The following is a 25,030-nucleotide window of genomic DNA, read 5'->3' on the forward strand; positions in this document are numbered from 1 at the left end:
GAAGCAAAACTATAAAAGTTAGCAAAAAGCTGAGTTAAACAGTAATAGCAGAAAGATACGGAAACATTTTAAAAGTTGAATGGTGTTTCTAGCTGAAAGTATGCTGCAGTAGTTAAAGGTCGAAGATGATAAAGTTTTAGCTGAATTTTGCTGAAATCTAAGAATTCTACATGCATTTCAATGGGACAAAAAAACCGCAGAAAAAGCTGAATATCGTATAAGCTGAATATATAAACTAAAAAATATATCTTTACCAAAAGACATAGCACAATTCTCCTGAACAAGCTGAACGTTTTGATACCAAAATTGTTGAAATCGGTTGAAAACTGCGGGACTAGTTAGAGTCAGAAAAATTTAAAGTGAAAAACAATAAGTGGGAATGCATAAGCATTCCCACTTGATGATGTCCTGTGGAAAGGCTCACTTTGATCCAAGCAGACCTGATTGGTAAAAGATCCACCGTTGGGGAGCAGTGAATTTTTGAATCTTTCCATAAGGGCTTTGGTTTTGTTATTTGCTTATTTGGTTACCTGTATAATTAGCTATTAGTCATTTAATTAATATTTAAGTTAACTGGGTGTTAGGTTCATTTTTGGTTACATATAGCATCAGTTGATGTTTCCCCTTCCTAAGTGTGTCAGTGTGCATCACTTTCTTTTAGATCCTCAAACACAGATTACTTTGGAGGGGTTTGTCACCTAAAAACATAATATAAATTATGCTGTTTCACCATCAGAAATAAAAGGCACTGCCCAGAGCTCTGCGAAACTCAACCTCAGGTGTTCACTTGATAAGTTATTCAAGGTTGGAGCATACAATACAGCAGACTAGAAAGAAAAAGGAAGCAGGACATATTCATCATCTTGAGATGTGGATAGATGGCCTTTCACAGCTCCTTACAAGAGATAAAATTCCTACTGTCACAAAGAATAAGTAAGGCATTATACAGGTGGCATTATATATCAGAGGTGAGAAGAAATCTGTCACAGATCATGAAAGCAGTTTCAAGGAGCAGAAGCTGCTGCATCATAAACAAACAGAGCGACTTTGCCATGAGCTGTATAATTTAAGCAACAGAGCTGCTTGATGGATTAGAAGAGTATCTGAACTTTCCCTAGATACATGTCAACACGCAGAGCTTTTGGCAGAATAGGGTTCTGAATGAAGGAATTCGGGGCATAATATTACTAGCTCTGCACATTTTCTTGTACTTGGACAGGAAGAGCATTAAACGGCATTGAATACGATGCTGGCAAACTGCTGGAATGTACGCAAGCGCAGGGAATTGCCTGAGGGAGGAAAGTTTTCTTGTTGGATGAAGAGATTACACTTTTCCCTAAGAGTTTATCAACCCACCCTTCCTCTAACAGAGGATGGAAATGGATATATCGGTAAATAAAACTCTGCCCTTTAGTCTGCTCATCTGTACGCACTGTCAAAATCTTATCAATAATGCTCTTTATTCTTACTGGTTGAAACATGACAAAAACTCAACTGCTTCTCTTGTGTGATGTTCAGGAAACACTTCATTTATGCAAGCGGTGCAGAATACAGAATATATAAGACACACATTAAAAAGGCTATTCCTGAGAGAAATTTAGATGATTAATTGCTCAGCTGAGGCGTTTTTTCTAAATGCCATCACACATGCAGAGTAAAGGCCTCAACCTGCAAGCACAGAAGATTACACAATAAAAATAATGATGGACAGTAAAGCAAAGGCTCATTTCCAACTAATGCAACACCATTTATGAAACGAAAACAGCTTGTCATCTGGGTCATACAGCCCTAAAGCGACATTTGTAGAACGAATGCTATTTAGCTTTAATTCCCTTCATTCCAGTTTATTTGAAAACCATAAAACCTTTCCTAAAATGGTCACCTGGAGAGCTAACATGATGTAAAGGCTGATGTGCTAATATGCATCCAGCATAGTAAATAATATGGTGGGCTTCTTGTGTTCTAGTTAGAGTAAAACCGACTGAACAAACTAAATCCTCATAAAGATAACTCAACTTTTTATACATGACAGGATGAAAGGACAAAAGAAGTGTGTAATTTTTGTCTGTGTTTTTCCCCTTGTCGGTGGGATTTCATTGGTTCGTACCTGCAGGTTCAGCTGACTCACTGTTTGACAGACATGTGGCCACTGTTGGAAGAGTGGAGTCCATAATCTTCAGGTACTGCTCCCTGGCAAGGTTCAGTATGGCCTTCAAGTGATTGATGGGGACCGAGCACACGCCAGAAGCTTCTGCTTTCTGTCCTGGTTAGAAATAAACAATCAGAAGCAGGTTTTGGTTCAGCCAACATGATAAAGTTAAATTCCTTTAAAAACATGTAGCTGCATGTTGGTGAAGATCATTCTCTACAAAGTAACCCCATTAAAAGAGTTTTTCCTTTTTCCTAAAATAAGTGCGTTTTCTTTTCTTGAACTGAAGAAGTGAGACACTTTGCCAATGGAACAAGATAATTTATATTTAAAATAAGAAAAAACAATTTTATTGTTTTATTTCAAGTGCATATTATCTAATTATCTTACTTTAAGAGTAAAAATACTAATTCAACAGGCAGATCATCCTATTTACCAACACAATTTAAGAAATGTTGACTTATATCTGGGTTGTTTTTGCATTGTACAGATTCCTCTCTCACACACAGTAAGATGTTTCCTCTGTTTTTAATACTGATAAGTAATGATGGACCTCAGTAAGCAGGCTAGAAGAAATTGACCTCTTTTAATAATAGTTTTTATAAAGAAAACAGAATCAGCTAAACATGGTATTAGCAGGATTAAACAACAACATTAAAGAGGAGGCTGCTTTAAAACAGTAGAGATGAAATAGTTTTTGCAACATAAAGATTATCTATGCTCTATGGACTTGCAAAATCTATAGAGTAGGAGTTAGAGGGATTTTTGTCATTTAATGGTTAACAAAGAGCTGGGAAAACATTAAGAGAATGGAAAATAAAGCTCTGGAAACACACAGGCTTCAGCTCTTCTCGTGAGCCCTCCCTCACCAAACACACACAGCAGAAATACGGCGATGAGCAAAAAAGGCCCATCAAAGATCGAGAGCTGCCATCAAAATCAGAAGCAAATGTCAGAACTTCTGCTACTTTACTATTTAATGTCGTGTCTGAAAGAAATGTGATAAATTTCATTAAATCTGGGAGTCTGTCAGAGGCTTGCATTCTGCCCATGGCCTTTTTAAAAAGCTCCAATGCTTTTTCCAAGGCATGAAGCTCAGTTTGCTTTAATCTTCTATAGTTGTATAGAAATGTCATCCAGTAAACAACATCTGTCATTTTTTCTTCAACCAGCTAAAATGAATAAAACATTCATACCAATTTTATACAAGCAGAACAATGGGGGCTTTTTATGTAATCTGACTGAAATTCTCCCTACAGTATCTACCAGCTGGTTTTACAAACTGACACCACTGTGCTGATCATGTTGATTTGCATGATTAGAATCAACATGATCAGCACAATTATCTCAGCAGAGAATTAAAAATGGCTCCAGCAGAATATTTTCTAAATAGATATCTTTTTTAACTTATACATTAAAAATAAAAATATTTGGTGCTGGAAGATAAGTACAGATTAATTTTGTTCTTTTTTTAATAATTGATAATGAAAAGATAAGCATAAGTTTATGTGGATCAAAAATGTTAAGATGTTTCTGTTATTTTGCTTAAGCTGCATCAATTTTGGGCTCTGATCAATGATTAAACTGATCCTCTACAGCAGCGCTTCCCTTTAATTCACAAGAGAAATTTTGTACATTACGTATTGCTAAAAACTAAACAACTATCATTTCGTTTACATCACAAAGCTAAACACTTTTAAAGTGTAACTATTGTTATTAAACTGTTCATTTCAATGTTTTGTTAAAATACCTCTCAAAATGAATCACTTATTCAAATCATTTCTATCATGCCTCCCCACTATACTTACATTGCAACCCCCTCATTTTGGGAACAACTGCTTTACAGGATTACTCAATAAATCGTTTCTTGGTTTATGCTGCACTATTTTTTTGTATTTCCATGTTTTTTCAAGTGTTCCACTTACTAAGATATTCTTTGAGAACCTGCGCCTGAACCTGGGCCACCTTTCTCTCCCTCTTCATGAGGGAATCTCCTTGGAGACACGTCAGAGGATGGAGGAAGTTCCCGTCGGCTTCTCCTGTTTTAAAAGAAAATAAACAGGAAATTAAACAAGAAGGGATTTAATAATGAATGCACTTGTGGATTATATTTTCTATCAAAGAAGGATTTGATTTTGTTGAAGTTTTGTCTTCAACTGCTTATTAAAGTTTATTTTATTGGGGGGTTTTTTGTTAGTTTTTTTTTTTTAAATCAAGGTGACCTGATAGTAAAAAAAAATACAACCTTGTCAGATGAGGAAACATTTAAAGAAACCATAATAAAACTTAAATCAATTAGGTATTACTACATTAAGACCCCTGCCTTACAGTGAGTGGTTTGTCTTTTTGCTGGCAAAGCAAGGAGAGACGAGAATATGCAATTTAATGTGAGGATTAGACTTATCAAGGAAATCAACGAGCTTAGATTCAGATCTGAGGATTGTCAATGTCATTTTAAGCATAAAACATTTGTTACTAAAAAAACATTCTTGCACCCTTAATCGTTTGTATTAACTGGCTGGAAATAGCCATGAAGTTATAGAGCAGTTTGACAGCAGAACAATAACCAAAGCAGCACACTTTCCACTCTGGAGTCCTTTAATTCACAGACAATGATTAAGATGATTAAAGAAGCAGGAAATATTAAGAGGGAGAGATGGTCACCTGGTTAAACGTGCATTCCATCCATTGAGCTTGTATGTTTGGATATTTTTTAAACAATAAGTTATAAATGTTATGAGAGTTTCATGGACTTGGCATAAAAATGTTCATAGGTTTCTACAGGATTATGCTTGAACCTTTCCTGGTGGCAGTTCTTCTGGGACTCACATCGTTTATAATGATATCTAAATTATATCGTATCAACAAAATGTTAAGAAATGTATCATCATATAAGTTTGGCTCTTGTCACCAGATGAGCCACTTTCTTCTACTCCTCCACAGTCAAGTTGTTTTCAGGTCCTCATAAGAAGGGATGGATTGTTGGGGCCATTTCAGATTAGAGAATAGAACAATAATTGGCCACTAAATATCCACAAAAAATTCAAGAAGTTTCAAGATAATTTCATGGACTTGTAAGTATCACTAAAAAAACAAAAATTAATGCCCCTGAAGAAATGTATTTCTGTAAGAAAAACTGCAAACCTGGCAAAAAAGTACAATTTAAACCATGCTTATTAATCTCAAGAGACATATCAGAACAGGCCAAAATCAGTAATGTCAGGTAAGGATTTAGGAAACCTGAGGTAGTGAATTTGACCGCAAATTATTGTAAAAATGGTACAGTACACAAAGAAAACTTCTGATTCAGATTTTTCCGGCAATCCCAAGGGCACCTTTCGTAGCCTCACTTTGCATTTCAAAGCATTCAAACTACAAAAGAATGTCTTCAAGGTTATATAAAATGTTAGCAACAGTAACAAGCCATTTGGGGAACTTCACAGCAGGACTGAGAGCTCATGTGAAGCCAGATAGAAGGCAGAGAAACTTTATTCCACGTCCACTTTTCTAGATATTTGTGACCATAGCAAAACCAGACCATCAATCTAGTCACTCCAATTCTAAAGGGCGTCCTTCCTCTACTTCAATAGTCCTTATTAAACCCTTTTTCAAATTATATTGTTAAAATGACAGAAATAATACCAGCAAACATGGTTTGAAAGACATGAGGAGGAGGAAAGAGGGAAAAAAAAATGGGACATGTTGGTTTATTCAAGGGAATCTGTTGAGTCCAGATATAAGCAAAAGTGGTGAGCAACAATGGCACTTCCACCTTAATACAGGTTACAAGGTTGGCATGTGAAGAACTTTTGATTGATTGTCCGTATTTTACTCAAAGTGGAGAAATTGACTCATTAAATCAGCTCAAATAGTCAAAGGAAAAGAAAGAGGTGCCAAAGGAAGAAAAAGGTGCATGGATATGGATGTATTATATATATATATATATATATATATATATATATATATATATATATATATATATATATATATATATATATATATATATATATATATATATATATATGTTTATTAGGGATGGGACGGTTTATGAAAACCGTCCGAACCGTTCGGTTCGACTGTCTCGGTTCGGTTCGTGTGTGTTGCGTTCGGTTCATGCACTGCTCCTTTTTCTCATAGGCGACGCGTTTACACTCCAGAGCAAAAGGTGGCGGTACTGCGACCAAAGCCAACCACCAGTAGTAAGCAAGAAGAAGAAGCGAAGCAGCGTAGCCGAATGTAGCAGAAAAAAATCAGGTGTTGTGGAGAATTGTGTGGGTATGGCGAGTGGGAAAGAACAGGAGTTGGAAGACGCGCCAGCAGCACTTTATAGGTCTGCTGTATGGGACCGCTTTGCATTTAGACTGACCGACGATGACGGCGGAAAGAAAGTTGTGGATAAAAGTGCAACAGTGTGCAAGCATTGTGCAACACGTTTTGTTTATGCTAACAGCAACATGACCAACATGTCATGCTAACCCCGAAATCCCACATACTCCGTCAGCGCTCCGCTCTGCCCCGCCCCGCTGCGCACCAGCAAAGCCTACAGCCTCCGCTGTGGCTCCCGTCCGCTCTGCTCTGAGTTCCTGGAAAACCTTTCATGCAAGGTTGAAGGTTTAATCATCTCGCGCGTGCTCATCGTAGAGAGCATGCACAAGATGATTAAATTCAAAGCAGCAAAACATGCGGAAATTATCCAGGGTTTCCGCGGATCATTAAAAATAATTACAATCCATTAATTTTTTTGAATTTTTCATTAATTTTTATGGGATTTTGGTGTAACAATCAACATATACCGAACCGAACACCGTGACCACGAAACCCAGAGATCCCATCCAGCTCTTTTGGGGGATGCCTAAGATCTTCCAGGGATGCAGAGAGACATAGTCCCTCACTGTTTCCTATGGACCCCTTGGCCAACTCCTCCCAATGTGGAGTATCTGCCCTACTCTGAGCCTCTCCAGATGGCTGAACTCGCCCCCTTAAATAAAGGTACTGATAAGCCACCCTATATAGGAAGCTTATTTCAGCCGCTTGTATCTAAGATCTTGTTCTTTTGGTCTTTAGCAAAATTTCATAACCATAGAGAGCAGAAATGTAGACTGACCGGTTAAAACAAGAGCCTCACAAATATATCTGTCGATCACCTGCTCCATTCTTCCCTCAGTCACAAACAGAACCCAAGATATGTAAACTTTTCCACTTGAGGCAAGAACTCCTCTTTAACCTGTAGACACCCTTTCTGAATTGAGAACCAAGGACTTGGAGGAGCTGCTCTTCATTCTGGCTGCTTTGCTCCAAGTTGTAAACCACTCAAACCGCTTAGTGTGAACCTGCTTCACTCTGTGAAGAGCATAGGGCACTAGTGGCAACTTGCCACTCCTGGTGTTCTCTGGCAAACCACTCCAGCTCATGCTGTAGATCTTGGCTGGAAGGCGCCAGCTGAATGACATTATCCGCTAAAATTAGCTATTTTAAAACCACAGAGGAGCAGTGATTAACATAAAAAGGGGAAATGCAAAAAAAAGAGAAGAAACAATTGATGTTCCACATCCAAAATGACCAAGAACGCAATATTGTTTATTTAAGAATTTATGATTATTTAAGAATAGTAGGTGTGTTTAAGGCAGCTGCAAAGAAATAAGGTGGAATTAAGTCTCAGTGAAGTCCAGATGGACCTTTTTCTTCTTTAAATAAGAGATATAAAAAAATTATTTTACAAAATAAAAGCTGAATTCATTGCATACAAGGGGTGGCCGTTTCAGACTTTATGTATGCTGTATGTGATGGATGTTTTTACCACAAGCTTAGCCAATAAACTCACCCCTGTATGCTTTCTATCGGTCACTGAATAAACCGGAACAAGACTGCATTTAACCACTCTGTTCCACTTGAACCTGCACTGACACCCTTTCATGTCAGTACAGGCACACTTGTAGTGGACAACCTTTTATATCCTACCATTTGGAAGGAGCTGGCGTGTGCAGTCAGCAGCATTTACAAAAATTAAGTTGTGCTAATTCAACACTCTTGTCTTTTACTACTCACTCAAGTCCTCACTTTTTTAAAAATCAAATATTTTATTCAATTATGCCGAAAATTTTACATTTTTTTAAGTCATATAGATTTTCTTCTCTTGATAAATCACATAAAAGTCGGCTGCAAATCACCTTACAGACCTAAATCAATATGACTTTCTTCTAGCAAGAATTACTTTGATTTGTGAAAGAGAGATGAAAAAAAATGATGACGTTTTCAGCAAATAGGTAAAAATATGTAATTAAAAATGGCTGAGTAGCTTAATGATTTCAAAGAAGTTGTAAAGCTGGGAACGGGAAAAGGGATGTGGTCTGGGCGGATAAGTGACTGCAGTAACAACAATATTACTAACAATGAGTTACATTATTCCTTGGAATTAAATCATCACATATGAAAGCAGAAAAAAGTAAAGATATTTAAAAATATGTTTTTTATATTTCCAGGGTGTTGACTGGTTCTGAAATAAATTCAGACTCCTTGATGTTGACACTGAGAAAAGGCTGGGTAGAGTGCGAGCTGAGAACATCAAAGAGTGGTCTGGAGACCAAGAAGACCAGTTGCTTCCAAGGAAAACAAGTCAGACATAGAGCTAACTACAGGCTGCTCAGTTTCTAGCCTTTAGAAGTGACAAAGACCCCTGGATGTAGGCCTATTGAAGGCATCTGTTTGGAACATCTCCACTTAGTGTGTAAAGAAGAGTGTTAAGTGTGAACATAATGTGCTGCATTTACAGAGCAGCAATGGTACAGTGCAAAGTGCTGCGTGTAAATGGATTAACGAAAAAAAACACAAGGTGAAGGTCTTTGCAGGATTGGGGATTAAAGTGGGATACATGAGTGGAGACAATTTATTATATAATGCATCAGCCAGTAAACTAGCCCTGTCCACTTAATATTAGAATTCAATCTGAACATGAAATAAAAACATATGAAGGTCATTATTTGAATACATTTTGACAAACTCAAAAAAACCTCAGCAGCCATGTCACATAAAATACCTGATAGAAGATGCTTCTCCCTGAACCAGCTGGAGATGGTTGCCATAGCAGCAGCACCATTGAGTTGACTGTGTGAATGCATCATCCTGACCCTGCAGGTAGCAGAGCCGGCGTCATCAGTTCCCTGGACCAATAGGAAGTAGACAGCGCTCTCACCTTTCACCTCTACATCAGGCACTACAGGACAAGATATATAGAGGGTCAAGTCAGAGAAAAAAATGTTTTGGATGTTTTCAGAGAAATTTCCTCTGCATGACATTCTTTCACTTTGAATTGTAAAAAAGGTCTGCTCAGTTTGGTTTTGTAACTCTTTTGTCCAATTTTTCTGTAAAAATGTAAATGTACCCTAGGTGAAGGTGATGGTGATCATTTACTGCATTCTTTACTCTTACAGTTTCAAGACATGCTAGGCATTTTTGTTTGATTTTCCACAATAATTCAGTACATCCCCCTGCAAGGCTATAAAGTGCCTCAATAATTTAGTTTAGCTGCTGCTGATTTCAGAATATGTCACAGCATATCCCAGGTGCGAAAAGTCCTTTATTTTACAGCTAAAAAACCCAAAGTCATACCAAGAAAGGACTTTGGGGTTCGGGATAAACACTCCTTCCAGCGCTGCGAGCTTAATTGGCTGGCGGGAGGCTGGGCAATGGGAGTGATTGAACAGGACAGGCTGAACAAAGCTCCGACCTAAAACAAAGTAAAAAAAAAAAAAAAACAACCTAAGTCATTTGAATGGAAGGTAAAATGCATCCTTTTCACAAATGGATTTGAAAGCATTTTATGTATATACATGTCTGGATATTAAAATAAATGGAGGAAAGAATCTTTTAAAGGGTTTGTACATGTACATTACAAGCAGTTAGAAATACCTTTCCACGAAGAGCCCTCAGCTGGTCCAAGAGAAGCTTGGCTTTGAGCGACTTCCCAGACAGTCCTCTATTTGTTTGTTGTTAAGGATTGGCACAAAATTAGTTCAGCTTTAGTTACATTTTACCAGTGGACGGCAGTTTGATGAAAATTTGTTTTGTATATAAAATTACAATTAAAGTTGTCTAGGTCATAACAGCCATGTTATTGGTTATCAGGGGCACATGTTTTTTTGCCAAAAGAGATCATGTTGAAATGTCTGACTGTCTGGGCTCACTGGGAATGATGTGACTAAAAAAAAAAAAAGATTTTTGTGTTTTGGTTGAATGGGTCCTTTTTGGAGTGTGTGTCTAATCTTAAGGTATTAATGAGAGTTCATAATGGAAGAAATGATTATAACTAATATGGAAGTAATTACTCAATTAAATGTGAGATTTCTCATAAAACACTGCAATACTCAACCTTAAAAAAAAACTGTTTTAAAAAGATGGAGCAAAGACACATAGCCAGGAGGAGTAACACAGAAAAGAAATGTAACTCATTTTTGAGCAATGTTATGCTTTGGAGGGCTTTTTTCATACAATTTTCAAAAGTGCACATTTTTTGACCACTTCTACTATAACCTTTGCTGATGTAAACACAATTTCCCCATTGTGGAACCATCAAGGGATTTTCTATTCTATTTCAAATATATACCATGAAAGCTCTACCATCTGTCATCTGTGTATAGTCCAAAGCAATTGAAATATTCCCAGAAATTACAATATGAAGTTTAACCCTTAAACAGGCTTAAATAAGTTAGAAAAAAATATTTAATGTTATTACTCGTCTCTTTTTACCCATATTTCCACATTGATTATATATACTCTGCTCAAAAAAAATAATAGGGAACACTGAAATAACACCGTAGATCGGAATGAATGAAATATTCTCGTTTTTGCGCACTTCAAAAAAATTCGGACTACTCGTCGGGCGGTCCCAAACCCGCGCAGACGTCAAGCTGAAGTGCGCAGACAAAAAGCAACTGTGATTGGTCCTTGGTAGGCCTTTCCCGCTGTCTGTGTGGTCGTCCTTCTCGATTCTGCGCGATCCGCCAAATCACAAGGTAATAACTGTGCCCATTATAACATTATAACTGTTATAATGGCATCTGGTAAAATCTGGTACTTTGGTAATTAATAACATGCCTTCAAGTTTAAAGCAAAATTTCAAATACTGCACATTTACCAGATTTCTACCCCCAATCTGGCAACGTATCTAACGTGATACTGTACATACATTTCAAACGCTGCTAAATATCACCACAAACATGGTTGGAACACATTTTCTTCATCATGATGTTAAGACAGTTGTCCTAATAAATTTTAAGAATTTATATTACCCTTTCGCTGAAAATAAATGATTAATATATTATTGCTCAGTCTCAAGGAAGCAGGTTTGCCATCACATGCAGCCATGACATTTGCTGATGAAATGATGCAAGGTGGCTTGAACCAAGTCATTTGATATACATGCTAATAATAGACAAGACTTTTGATCACTGACAACTGGATTTGAGAGAACCTTCTAAAATAGCCCGTACAGGATGTTAAAGAGAGTATATCTCCTGGTGCACGTTGCCCATTTAAGGGTGAACATAAGTTATATCATCTGTCTTGTTTTAGGAACTAGGCAGGAAATTAAAGTATTGAAGTATTTCAGTTCTAATGAGGAAAGAATTAAAGCTACAATGTGTAATAATTACAGGGATATACAGTCAGAAATGTAATATATTATACATAACTATGTTATTTATCATCATCTACGAGCTCAGCCTCTTAACCTTAATATTTGCGTTGCCTTAGAATCCGTTATTTATAATTACATAGGAGCGGGTCTCGCAGCCATGGAGGCAGACATCTTTGCGCTACGGCAGCGCAGAGCCAATAAACTAGCGATTGCGAGATCGCCCATTACGCACGAAGTAACTACTGCAAGTTGAGAGAGATGAACTGAGACGGTACTGAACAATAGATGGCAGTATTAAAATTATCTATGTAAACAAACCTCATCACTTGAGAAGGTCCCGTAACACTCGCCGTACTGTTGGGGGGGAGAAGCGGTGGGGGGGAGATGTTCATGTTGCTGCGGTCTGCAGTCTGGACGTTAGATGTCGCTGAAAATTACACACTGTAGCTTTAAAATAAATAAACAAGCTAACCTGTGCGATGACTGTGTAGGGAGATTACATGCCAATTATGCAGATATGCAGGAAGAAAAAAAATCAATAGGAAGGATACAACTCAAACTTTGCGTTGGACATCAGGAAGGTGGGCAGGTTTGAAAGGTCAACCAGCTCAACCATGTCTAGAACTGGAGCATAGTAATGGAAGACCTGCAAAGCCAAAATGGATATGGGATAAGTGGGAATAACATTTAGAAAATATATCTTAAAAAAAATAAAAATACAAAGAACAGAATAAGAGATGTATAAAACTATGAATTCCAGTAAGCAGAGCAGGGACATGTTACACTTAAACTTGGGGTAAATCTGAGCTTCCCAGAGTCGAGCATAAACAGTCGTTTTATAGCCTCTGACTTTTCACCATCTGCTTCCAAGAAAAAAATAGTGTCTTTAAACAGAAGATTGTCTGCCAAGTGACCAGCTGGTTAACTTGAGATCCCCCCGTCTCCACTGTAATACTGTCACTGCTGTAATAACTGCTATAATATCAGACAAAAGTCCATGTTTAGGACCTTGCTAAAGACCTGACAGACACATGCTTTTACCTCCTCATTCTAGTCTATAAGTAAGCTAAGACACATAAATTCAGCCAATATCTCTAAACCTCCTGTTCACACTGGTCTCTTTCACCGGCGGTGAACAGATGTGCTAAACCACTAAAGCCCTTTTTAGCAGCCAGAAATGAACCTGCTGAAGCCTCCTACCTCCCCATGAACCTCTAAAGGAGGGGGCTCCACAGGAGGCACAGTGGTGTGAATTAGTTTAACCACAAGTTTAAGTTGTGAGAACAGAAAAGGTGTAAAAGTTTATAAAGAAAAATCAACACAAATTCATCATAATGTCACTTAAATAATATTTCCTGGCCCAGAAAAAAAGTGAAATAGTATGTGAGAGTTTGTGTGCAGGTTATTTTAGAGTCATTTTCCCAGTAGTGCTTAGACAGGATTGTTTTTACGGTTTTAATGCCAAAACAATCTTTGCCATCTGTTTTTCTGTACAGGAGACTGATGAGATCACAGACACATGTATTCTGCTTTATTCTCTATGGACGGGTTAAAAAAAATACTAAAACCTAGACTCATCTAAACTGAGGCACATACCTTCTATCACACACTGAACAAGGAGCAAATAAAATAAACACACAAACAAATTAATACCAACAGTCCTTTCGTAAATAAATAGTTGTATTAAAAGAAGTGATGCGCCCCATTTTAAATCTTCAGTTCACATATTTTTACTGCTCATCTAATGAATAAAACAGACCCATTGCTTCACTCCGCACATATAAACAGCTAAACATGAGCCTGCAGATTCTATGAGAAAGCTCCTCTTCTCTCATTTTTATTGTTGGTACTTATTAATCCATATAAGACGGTCATTACTGCACTCTGCTAGGTTTATAAAGTATTTTTTTTTTATAAAACACCATTTCGATAAAAAAAAAAAAAAACAACTAACAAATGGAACTCTTTAAAAGTTAAAACTGTTAATAGACAACAGACATTAGGAATATAGCGGCAATGTGCTGCAACAATAATGGTACTGCTTACTGAGTTTGGCCAAATCTCAGCAGAAGCAGCTCCTCTCTGAGCTGGTAGCAAAATGAAATGTGGATAAGTGTTGGATTTTAATGAGAAGTAAAAACATTTCTATGCGTTTCTCAGACAGATTTACTCTTGATGTTTTGTATCAGTTTGAGCCAATATGACTTACAAAAGCTGCACGTTATTGTTCACATTAACAGTGGACATTGTGCAGTTATCTAAGGTGCAGGTACTTCAGTCATAAATTGTGTTTATAATGCTGTGACATATCACTCAAGAAGGAATGGAGGCATCCTTTGGATCCATATTTAGTCAGAAAAGTAACTAAAACTGCATATTTAGATCAAACAACTACTGTTAGATTTAATTAAGTAGAAAGAAAAGATGCTTTAGGAGATCCTACAGATGCCTGAATTCCTTATTTGAGTGTACAGGCAAATTACATATTTTATTGAAATGAACTGGAGCCAATAACTTTCAAAGCAGAGCAATAATAAGATTCACATGAGCACTTCAAAAAGGGATATAAAAATAAAGTATCTTTCAAAAGTATATTTTCTCTTAATTTGAGCTAATATTAAAATATTCTGCCGATGGTCCTCTAAAATACAATTATTATATGTACTGCACCAGAAATATGATGATGATGAATAATATAATTTCAGTGACAGATTATTTTACTTACCAGCTAGGGCTGCAAAATTAATCGCATTTGAAATAAAATTGCAATGTATAAAAATATTTAAGCAATTTTCAGATCGCAGAAGCACTAATTTAAGTAGCTAAATGAAATGTATAGAGGACAACCTGTTATTTCCGTGTGGGTCATCTAAATAAGTGGTCCTCCTAATTATCAATCATTACGTAAGGCCGTTCTACGTGCTCATCCTGTTAGCTATCTTTTTCTGCTCATGCACACTTTCAGGCATGAGCAGAAAAAGCTTTGGTTTCAGCCCAAATTTCTCACTGCAGTTTTTGGAAAATGGCTGAGGGTCATAAGAGAAAAAATGTCTACCAAGTTTATGAGAAGAAAAGAAAGGCTTCAGAAGCCTTTTATGGGATTTATTGTCACAGTGGCCCACTGTCGCCATAGGCTGCTGTTACCTGACAGCGGAGACTAATAACAGAGATGGCGCAGGCACTGCGCAGTGGACCAACGGGGAAGTGATCATCTGTCCGAATGGGAAATTGACTGAGTTCACTATATAGACCCCGCTCTACATAGTGATACAGAGATTCAGGGGATAGAGCAGACATGGGGCTCAGTAAGCTTGTATGAGCTATGAGAACATCGAACTTTTAGACAGAGCGTGCACGAGGAGAAATGGGCTCATGCATGCAAATTTTATTTTTTTTTTTTAAGTGGAGACGGCGGGTCTTTTAAAAAATTCTTCACAATATCTTTCATTAAGAAGCTAAATTTCTTATTCCAGGCCTTTAGGTGCAGTAATGTGCTTAAATAGGTTTGGAACCACACAGAAGAGAAGAGAAAGATCCAGCTAGTTCACAGATTTATGCCTGCAAGTTGAATTTAGCACTTTTTTAAACAAAGGTTATAGTTAAGTCCTGCAAAAATGGACTTTGGACAATCAAGCTTCCAAGGTAATGAAAAATCCTTTAATAAAACATTTACATGATTGAGGTTAGTGAAAGGGAAAATCAAATAAAATCTCAATTTTAATTTTTGGCAAAATCTTTTAGGCTAATTACTAGCTGAAATCAAAGGCAAACACACTCATTTCAAGTTATTATTTAATATAGTCTTACTTTTATTTCACTTCAATTGTTACTGAAAGACAAATTTGACTTAATCACTTTCAGATGTCGCAACAACTGAGCACTGACCGAAACAAATAACTCAATCTGAGAGAGTGAACAAAAGGTGATGGAAGAATAGTATGAATAAGACCACATGGACAAATGGTTTGAATGTATATAATAAAAATGTAATTTTATGGCTGAATGGCCATGAGGGAGAATAGGGGTGAGTCTTTCTTTTCTTTCCTTTTCTTCTTTTTCCTTGATAAAAGCGATTTGATTCAACTGCCTGAATGTTACAGGTCCCAGTGTGCGTTTAAAAGGACAACAGGAAAGTGACTGTTTTGACCTCATCTCCTTGTAGCCATCAGAAACCATTAGGAGAGAGAAGTGCAGAGACTCTATTCTACTAAACACATGGGAGGTAGGATCAAGAATAAGTGGGGTCCTAGGAAGAGTCAGAATATCTGCCATCCCAATATGAAACCTTCCCTAAACTTCAGAGGAACATACAAAAACGCTAACAATAGCATTACAATATGTCCACAGGAACAAAAATGGAAGTTCAGGTCTTAATGCATGCTTGGTTAAATTAAATAAAATTAGGACAAAAGGAGAAAAAGACATAGTGTGAGAAAAATGTGACATTAATGCTTCTCTTCAGGGTTATCACATGTTAAAAAAAAGGTCAGCAATGCAGAAATTTGGTTTTGAGAGACTTACCTCAGAGTTTAGTTTGTGATCTGTGCTAGGAGCTGGGATGAGACCAGAGTCTGATAGCTGATTCCCAGGAGAGCGCAGGGAAAAGCCATCAAAGCGAAGTTCAGATACATACTGAGGCAAACACACAAGGGAAGAAAGAACATTTTAAATTACTAACAAGCTCCTATCATGCATAGCTCCAGTTAGAAATTAACTGCCATTCCACAAAGATTACATAAACACTATCCTATCCTTGTTAAATTCTTTTTATAAAGTGTGTTGTTGTTTTTTTTAACTCTGTATTAGCTGGGAAGAAAAAGCAATGTTATGCAACTGCCACAATATGTTGGAGTTCGGTTGCGGGTTTACAAAGACCAGTACATACACAGATACAAACTGCAGCACAAGGCGCTGTAAAATTGCTCTTTCTTTAAAGGCTTTCTGTAAAGACTTCTGCACATTCTCTAGCTATGCACCTTCAGCAAGTGGCAGCTGGAGCCCACTTACTTCTGAAGGAAGTAACTCAGAAAAGGTCACTTTAGTGAAGGAGAAGCAGGATGCTTGCCTCAGCAGACTCTCAGCTAAACCAACTAAAATGGAAAAAGGAAAAAAAAAACACAGTCTCCTGCATGCAACTGAATAACCGGTACACAGGGATATGGATGACTCATCTATAGCAATTTAAACGCAGAAGTATGAACTCTGTTGATGATGTAACAATTCTGGTAATAACCAGTAATAACTAAGAATACTTAGCATCTACAGGTACAACAGGGTTTTTGCAAAACAACCAGAGTGAACAATAATGACTCAAAAGGTTTCTATCCAGTCTGCTCAGACACCAAGCTCATAATATCTTATGGGTCAGGTAGTAAAGGACCCACCAACCTATACCTTGACTTCTCAAGCTTTTATGGCTGCAGATACTCATTATTTGTATTTATGTATGTATGTAACCTTTATTTTTACAGCTAGACCTCACTGAGATTAAAACTATTTTTCAAGACAGACCTTTGCAGCAAAGTCATAAATTGTGCACCAAGTGTATAATTACAGCCATATTTTAATATAATTACCTGAGCACTCAATTAATAAATTAGATACTTGACATTTTTTTTGCCAAAATTTGTTTTTGTCAAACATTAGAGGCTAATTGATTTGACAGAAAGCAATTTAAGTTCTCCCATCAAATCCAGGTACTTGAGTCTCAGAATTAAACCAATAAATGTTTAAAAAGGGTCCAGATGGATAAACTCTTCTGTGAATAATGTTGCTTCATCTGTGATATACCGTGCAGATCAAATTTCTAACAAGTGGGGAACATTTTTCGTTCCCAAACAAGAATGGTATTAAAAAAAAACTTTGATGGTAAATTTAACCAGAGACAACCGCATTAAATAGTTTTAAATTTTAATGTATAAGACAAAGCAATAAATGTTATAACTAAATACTGCAGAAAACTGAATACTACTGCATCTAAAACCTCAAGAAGAATGAGCATATCAAAATTGGGCATGTTAAGAGCAGGCTAGAGATTTGGTTTAATCTTCTTAAACATAAAAATCTTATTAAACAATGAAACTGCTGTTGTAGTGTAGACATATTTTTGAACACAACTATATTTAAATTGCGTTTTAAATCCTTTTTGAAGTGTTTTTTATATGCAGATAATGAGTTGTCCCTGAATGCACCATACCTGCAGACCCACCTGATACAGTGTATTCATACATCGGCTGTGTCTCTGCAGCTATAAAATCCTCCTGAGAATTTGAGGTTAGTTGAATGCTGCAGCCCATTAAATTTGAACAGTTATGTTTACATTTTTTTAAGGAAAGTAAATAAGTATAAAGCAAACTTTCTTTATCAACACCACTTTTGAATGTTTTATAGTCATAGCATTGGAAAGGGGAGGTTCAAGCCGTGCATAGTTTTTTTTGAATCGGTTTCAGTAAAATATGTAATCCAAGACTTTAGCTTCTCCTATATTGAAAATGAAAACTTTTCTACAGAAAATGTATTAAAATAAGTAGCAAAATGTTATCTCCAAATCCTGAAGACTCTCCCAGGATACAGAAACTGCTTTTTAAATATATTTTCACACTTGCGCCTCGATGAAGCAGAACTGTCAATTCCCTGAGCTATGTTTGGAGTGATCCTTAGTGAATAAATCTGCCAGGCTGTGTTGGTCGAGGCCAGGCAGAAGCAGCTCTGCCAGCGTAGTGCTGGCAGCACTAAGATGTTTCCCATGACCTCTGGAGGACCTGCAGTGATTACTCCGGATTCATTCAGCAGCAGCAAAAAGACCACTGGCCTCCAGAGGGAGAAAAAAAAAAAAAGATGACGACCTGTAAAAATTTACCCCGTGGTCTGGTTATACTAAATGATTAATTTGGTATTGAAAGGGCACATAAAAAAAAAAATTAGTCTTGGTTCGTAGAGATCTTTACTAATAAGGATAGAGAGTACATCTGTTCACAGAGCTATAAAGTGAGTTTTTTTTTTATACCTTATAATGATCCTATTTTAACACATCGAACTGTTAAAGATCAAAAAACATTTCAAAATCATCCAAAAATGACTGAACTATAGAATATTGTATTTATTCATAACAAAGTCGTCGCCACCAACCTGATCCCGTGAAAATGTAATTGGTCACTGAATGAATCTAACAAAAAAATCATCAAGGGTTGGTGAAAAGTGACAGATTTCTTTGCAAAATGGTTATTTAGCTGGCTTAGTAAACTAGCCCCACCCGCCAGAGGCCAAAATCATTTTTGCCTGCGAGTGGTCTAGCCTCGATCGATGCCCCAGACCCTAGAACATGCGGGCCAATCACAAAGCAGAAATGTGTTTTGAATTTCTGGATGCAAAGCGGCAGGGGTTTTTCAGGGCGGGACGACAAAGCCGCACAATGCTGGAGAAAGCACAACAAGGAAGATGGCCACAACTATTGAACAGTTCTCGTTTGACTCAGCTTTGGAATCAGTTTTGGAAGGATTAGTCTTGGGTTTTTTGTTGAAATGTGAGCCGGAAGAGGCTCTACGCTCATTCCTTTTTAACAAGGACGTATTTGGTTTTTTTTCCGACAGGCTGTTTGTTTACACTCCCCCATCAGCTTTCTGTTGCGCTTACTACGTTATAGTCAGTTGCGCTCATTGGTCAGAGCGTTGGCCAATAGGCACAGGCATGGTTTGAAAGACAACGGGTTGTTCTCATCAACAATCTTCCAAAGTCTCATTCATCGGGGCCAGACTAAATTACAAATTTAATATCACATTTAGTCTGGTTTATTAGGCTATTATTCAGCCACATTGGAAAGTTTTTCAAAGTCTTGCCACAGATTTTACACAGATTTTAGTAAACCTTAGTGAACCTTTTCCAAAGACTGCATTTGGAAATTTGTGAACTTGTTTGGGTCTGCAGTTCTCCAAGCTGGGTTCTGTTTTGACCTCCTGGGTGAATAGTCAATGTGTTTTTTGGAGTAATTTTGGTAGGAAAGTTTGCCTAGGTAAATAATGGTTCTCACAGCGTGGGAATGAAATCCAAAAGCCTTTCAAAACTCTAATCGGCCAAATAGATGTCATTGATTTATTGCCTTAACTTTCAAAATAATTGAGCTTACTTGATGTTGCTTGACAGGTTCTACTTAGGGATCCTTGATTATACAAGTTAGGTAATAATCAAGTTGTGGCTAATAAAACTGAACCAAAGCTAGTTAATGACAGTTAGTTCTTCACATAACAAAGGAAGCTATTTTTTCTATAATGGATTGGTGTTTTTTGATGCTTTTTACCATAATAAACCTAATAATCTTCTCTTGAAAACAACATGTGTTTCATGCTGTGTTTTGGTTTAACAAGAGCAACAATGTGTTGGTTGTTTTTAACTTTTTTTGAAGAGCAACAATATAAAAACAAATCTATTAGTGGCCAAATACATTTTTAGGACACAGTAGATTCTTTCTTTAGCTAAAACAAGTGAAGAAATATTCTATATTGCCTATTTTTATTTGTTAAAACATCCAATAGATTGATCCGGTCTCTTGATCTGCGTAGTTCTTTTCAAAAAAGCAAACAAAAAATTCCACTGGATTTGTTTAGCTTACAACAAAATATAATGTATTTTGTTTGACTTAAACCAGGGAGTTCTTTAGCTTCTCTGCGATAAAATTGTATGACAAAAACGTATAGACCGTTACCGTAACTCTTCCCTCTACTGTGGATTTATGCACATGGTTTTTAAAGCATCCTCTCCCTGTGTGTGACTTACTAGAAACACAAAACTGCTGAGATATGCAAACATCATCTAAAGAAAACTTTTTGCTTCTTTATCATCCTTGTGGATACCTGTACCACCTACTTTGCTGTAGCACTTTAGTTTAACACCAATTAAATAAGAAAAATATGTTTTTAAATCGCTTAATGTTGCCATCTTTCTTAGCTTTTCTTAAAACTATGAAAGGACACCAATGATGTTTTTTTAAATGAGCTGTGTATGTTTTGCTTCCACATTTTAGTGCTTTTCCATTCAAGAGGAAGCAAAGGCATTCAATATTTATGCAATGATTCACAACAGCTTCTTTGTTCAGTAAAACCTGCACCTATATAACTAAAAGGATTATCAAGTATTAGTAGATAATGCTCATTAAAGGATTATGGGTAGTTTTGAATAAAAACATTATTTGCCTCTTTTCCTTCTAGCCTGTAACAAAATGAACAGTGGTTTAGGTTTTCTTTCCAAGTCTGTTTCTTCTTTATATTTTTCACTTCACTCATCTTTAAATCTCCTTTCCAACAACACCTTTTTTCTCACTTTTTGATAAGTTCTATTGTTAAAAACCCCATTCCTCACCTTCTTTTCTCTGATAAGCAGGCCTCCTCTCCACAGCTCCCTGTGATCGATGCAGCTGAACAGGTCAGCAGGTTCAATCAGACCAGCACTCAGAGAGGACGCCACCTTCTCCCACCTGGAATAGAGGAAACAAGGCATCCATATTGATTTCAGCTAGCTTTAATATTTCCAGGCCTGGTTTTTCTTCCCCAATCACAAAAGTAATGGTTATTTTTCAAGGGTTGTGTTTTACTGAACTGAAACTTAAACAAAGACTGAACAGACTAATAATTAAGGTAACAGTTAGCTACACATGCTCTTTTTTACTCTTCTAACTCCCCCTAGTGGTAAAAGAAGTACAACTAATTAATTTAAATAATCTAGGTTTATTGTGATCTAACATGTGTGTATACATATATTCGCTTATTATGCAACACTGCTTTGTTTATACATTTTGGGGTTTTTTCTGTCTTGAGTTATGTGATGTTTTGTGCAATGTTTTGCCTCCTCACCCACTGTTGTTCTGTGTAACAATATTGATCTTTGCAGCATGCCAGCAGGCCATGTGTTTTAGGGCTCCCAGCAAAGGCAGCAGATCTTTAACTGAGGGGGACTTCTCAGCTGAGGCCAGCAGCAGAACATCCAGCAAGGCTTTACCTAAGAAAAAGGAAAAAGACCTGTCAAATAGAGGTACCTTCTTCTTTAAAATGCTATTCTTATTATTACACTTTTTCAAGCAAAAATACAGTTAGCGCAGTTTCAATTTTGAAACTACTGTCTTGTTTACAGCCGGACCTATTCAAAGCAAAATTAGAAACATTAAAATAAAAAATAAAACTACAATGGGAAAACAGTTCTAGAGGCTGGGAGCTGGTATTTCTGTAGAACTTGGTTTATATTTTATCTTTAACGACAAAGAGACATCTCAACAACAAGGAGCGTCTAAAAGGTTCTAGGGTGATTACACGTGACATTCCCCTAGGGTTTATCTTAGGGCCAATCCTATTCAATATTTATATGTTCCTCCTAAGCACGATCACAATAAAAAAATAACAGAAGTTACCATTGCTATGATGATGACACACATTGTGAAGTCACTATGAACCCATTCAAGTTCTTGGTAAATGCGTAAAGACAAAGCATGGCTGTGCAAAAGCTTAGTCGAATCAAAACTGAATTAATAATTTTTAAACTAAAAGAAAGATTGTTCAAAAGCTCTGAACTTCTTTTGTTTCTACTAAAGCCTGCCTATGGAGAAATCTGTTTTTAATTACTATATGTGAGCTACTTTGGCTTTAACTCATACCTCATGACCAAAGAGGAACGGCAGAACATAGGCTGACCAGAAAACAGAGCTTAAATTTTTGGCTCCATTTATCTACAATACTGCAGAAGAGGCAAGAATTCCAGATCTCAAACCATCAGATCAACTTTTCACTAAGCTACAAACCTCCAAGTCAAACAGTTTCAGCCTTATTTCTTTATCACAGCTCGAACCAAGGTTTAGATTATTCATGTTTGGCGACCTTTATCATGTGGTAAGTATTTTCTTAGGAGCAAAATTTTGAGAGAAAAAAAACATCAAAAACATTAAGAGGAGCCCTATAAAATACTTTCATAGAGAGACACAAACAAATAAGTAACAGACTTGACTAATTCATGCATGCAGATCTATTGCTAGACAAAATATATATGTGAAAGGAATTATAGTTAACAAAAAGTAAAGAAACACTTTAATAAAAGTTACCATAAATGATTGTAAAGAAGAAGCAGCAGCGTTGTTTTGGGATTTTTTTTTTAGGGTTACCTGGTGGAGGCAGCTTGTCTGTCAGCTGGTGAAGTCCATCCACAGCCTCTTCCAACAGCCTGATGAAAAAATTCCTGGTAAATTACTGAATTTCTATTTTTATAAATATAGACAAACTCAAGGTTATTTTGTCTACTTTAAAAGATGTAAACCTTCATGAGAAAAGAAAAACATGTGCTTATGTTCTGAAAAAATAAAATTTACAAATACAAAATATAGGTTGAGTCCATACTCTCCCATAGTTGGCAGATCATCTCTGTTGTCTGCTGCCTCCTGGTTATCAAGAGAGGTCAGACATTGTTCAAGTGTAGTAAGGCTCTGCTCCTCGGTGTCACCTTTCTGCTGGTTTGCTCCTAACTCTTCCCAATCAGAGCTGCAAAACTGCAATACAAGTGACAGAGATTTAAGGATGAAACTCATATTTCTAAGCTTGAATCAGAAATCTAAAATCAATGTTTCTGTGAATTTTGTACATAAGTAGAATGTATTTATTTAGAATTGTAGAAATAACTTTCCATGAAGAAATGTTTTGAACGTCTAATTTTCTTACTTGTGCTGCCTTTTGGCACGCCTGAGCTGCAAAGTACCACCTTGGGGTTGTTGGGCTGCCACCAAGGGAACAAGCTGGGGAAACAAGAGAGACTGCCTTAAAAACAACATATGCATAATTAAATTATGTTCACTGTTATATATCATTTACCTGGAAACTCAGAGTTCAATGTTACTGAATGCTGGGCTGAGATCTCTAAGAGTCTTTTATAAATATCATTTACTGGCTCCAGACCTAGAAACAATAACAATAACAACAAAATATCGGTCAAGCTTCTTTAATTACTGATTTACTTTTCAGCAAAATACAGAGCATTTCTTCCTTTGTGAGCAGTGAGTTGTAAAACCAGTGCTGACTTAACTGTATAGTTTTTACTTAACTTGAAACAAGTGTTCTCTGATGTTTAGATGCAGTCAAAAGCAGCATTCTGCAGCTTGTCAAGATATTGTTTTTAAACTCAAGCTGAATAGCATATTTCTTTACAACGCTACGCCTAAAAGCTTTTAAAGACCAACATGTTAAATAACTTGTGTTATATTGTGGGAGGTTTACTATAAACCTCACGCATCCATATATCTTTATCTTACACTTCTATCAATACCTACTGTACTAAATAATTTCAAAAGGCATGCTGCTGTTTGTAGTAAAAGAACTGTTTTATTGCAATTCACCATTTATTTAGACATTTGGCTAGCTTAACACGGCTCGACCAATGACTTTTTCGACGTAAATATAGTCTATTTAAAACTAGAACTTACATTTATGATAGTCCGTACAGTGCTCTTCGCTTTGACAAAGGGATATGACCAAAACATAGCGGTCCATTTTTTTACCATATAAAAAAACATTTAAAACTATAGCTTCTTTGCTGTGTTAGCAAACTTTCCCGCAACGTCAAATTTCCCACCAGTTCTTCCTCTTCCTCAGTTAGCTGTGACGTCAAAGGAAAATTGCTCGCCAGCGCCCCCTAACGGCCCAAGTCTTGTTACAAAGTGACTACGGCTTTCGCCCTGTCAGGTTTAAATAAATGTACTAAATCCTGGAAAAATAACTAATCTACAGATAATTTGGAATGATTTAAAGTGAGACTATTGCGAACACAAAGGAAAATTGGCTTCAAACTGTTTTGGAGAGCCCAGTTAATTTTAGTGCCTTACCTGTAACATGCTTTTTTGTTAAATGTAGGCAAATCTGTGAATTTAAGCAACAAATCAAACTCACTGTTTTCTTGTGGGGGGGAAAAACTGTGTAAAGTAGAAAGCTCTGGACATGCACAAGTCTGTTTTATCCTTAACCCTTTATAGGGCACTCAGTGAAATACTTTTGAAAATCAAAATTTCAAGCCAATTATGTTATTGGACTCCAGGACTAGACCGTATTACCTTTGTAACATTAAAAAAAATATAAATATTTTGATGGCAAAAATGAATGTCAATGTAATATCAAGAAACGCCAACTTGCCGGAATATATTAGGAAAAATAACAAAAGTGCTTCTGCAAGAAATTAATGAAAAACACTCAGAGAGTGAAAGAAACACATTTTTTTGGTCCAACATAACTTTA

General features: G+C 36.7%; 1 protein-coding gene across 1 annotated transcript in view; it reads right to left on the bottom strand.

Annotated features, from left to right (window-relative positions):
• LOC119791352 (MDM2 binding protein) overlaps positions 1–24,393 on the bottom strand; it is a 42,498-nt gene extending 18,105 nt beyond the window's left edge. Inside the window, exons 1-14 of the mRNA XM_038297423.1 lie at positions 24,226–24,393; positions 23,618–23,701; positions 23,468–23,541; positions 23,150–23,298; positions 22,918–22,976; positions 21,623–21,767; positions 21,132–21,246; positions 16,302–16,412; positions 12,332–12,426; positions 10,055–10,121; positions 9,755–9,872; positions 9,183–9,359; positions 4,075–4,188; positions 2,108–2,263 (exon numbers count right to left, since the gene is read on the bottom strand). Of these exons, the coding sequence (XP_038153351.1) occupies positions 2,108–2,263; positions 4,075–4,188; positions 9,183–9,359; positions 9,755–9,872; positions 10,055–10,121; positions 12,332–12,426; positions 16,302–16,412; positions 21,132–21,246; positions 21,623–21,767; positions 22,918–22,976; positions 23,150–23,298; positions 23,468–23,541; positions 23,618–23,701; positions 24,226–24,292 (1,531 nt within the window). The 5' untranslated portion in view covers positions 24,293–24,393. The remainder of the gene's footprint in view (positions 1–2,107; positions 2,264–4,074; positions 4,189–9,182; positions 9,360–9,754; positions 9,873–10,054; positions 10,122–12,331; positions 12,427–16,301; positions 16,413–21,131; positions 21,247–21,622; positions 21,768–22,917; positions 22,977–23,149; positions 23,299–23,467; positions 23,542–23,617; positions 23,702–24,225) is intronic.
• Positions 24,394–25,030: the final 637 nt, after the last annotated feature.

This window comes from Cyprinodon tularosa, unplaced genomic scaffold (genome assembly GCF_016077235.1).
Source record: "Cyprinodon tularosa strain WSP-4 unplaced genomic scaffold, ASM1607723v1 ctg387, whole genome shotgun sequence".
Lineage (NCBI taxonomy): Eukaryota > Metazoa > Chordata > Actinopteri > Cyprinodontiformes > Cyprinodontidae > Cyprinodon > Cyprinodon tularosa.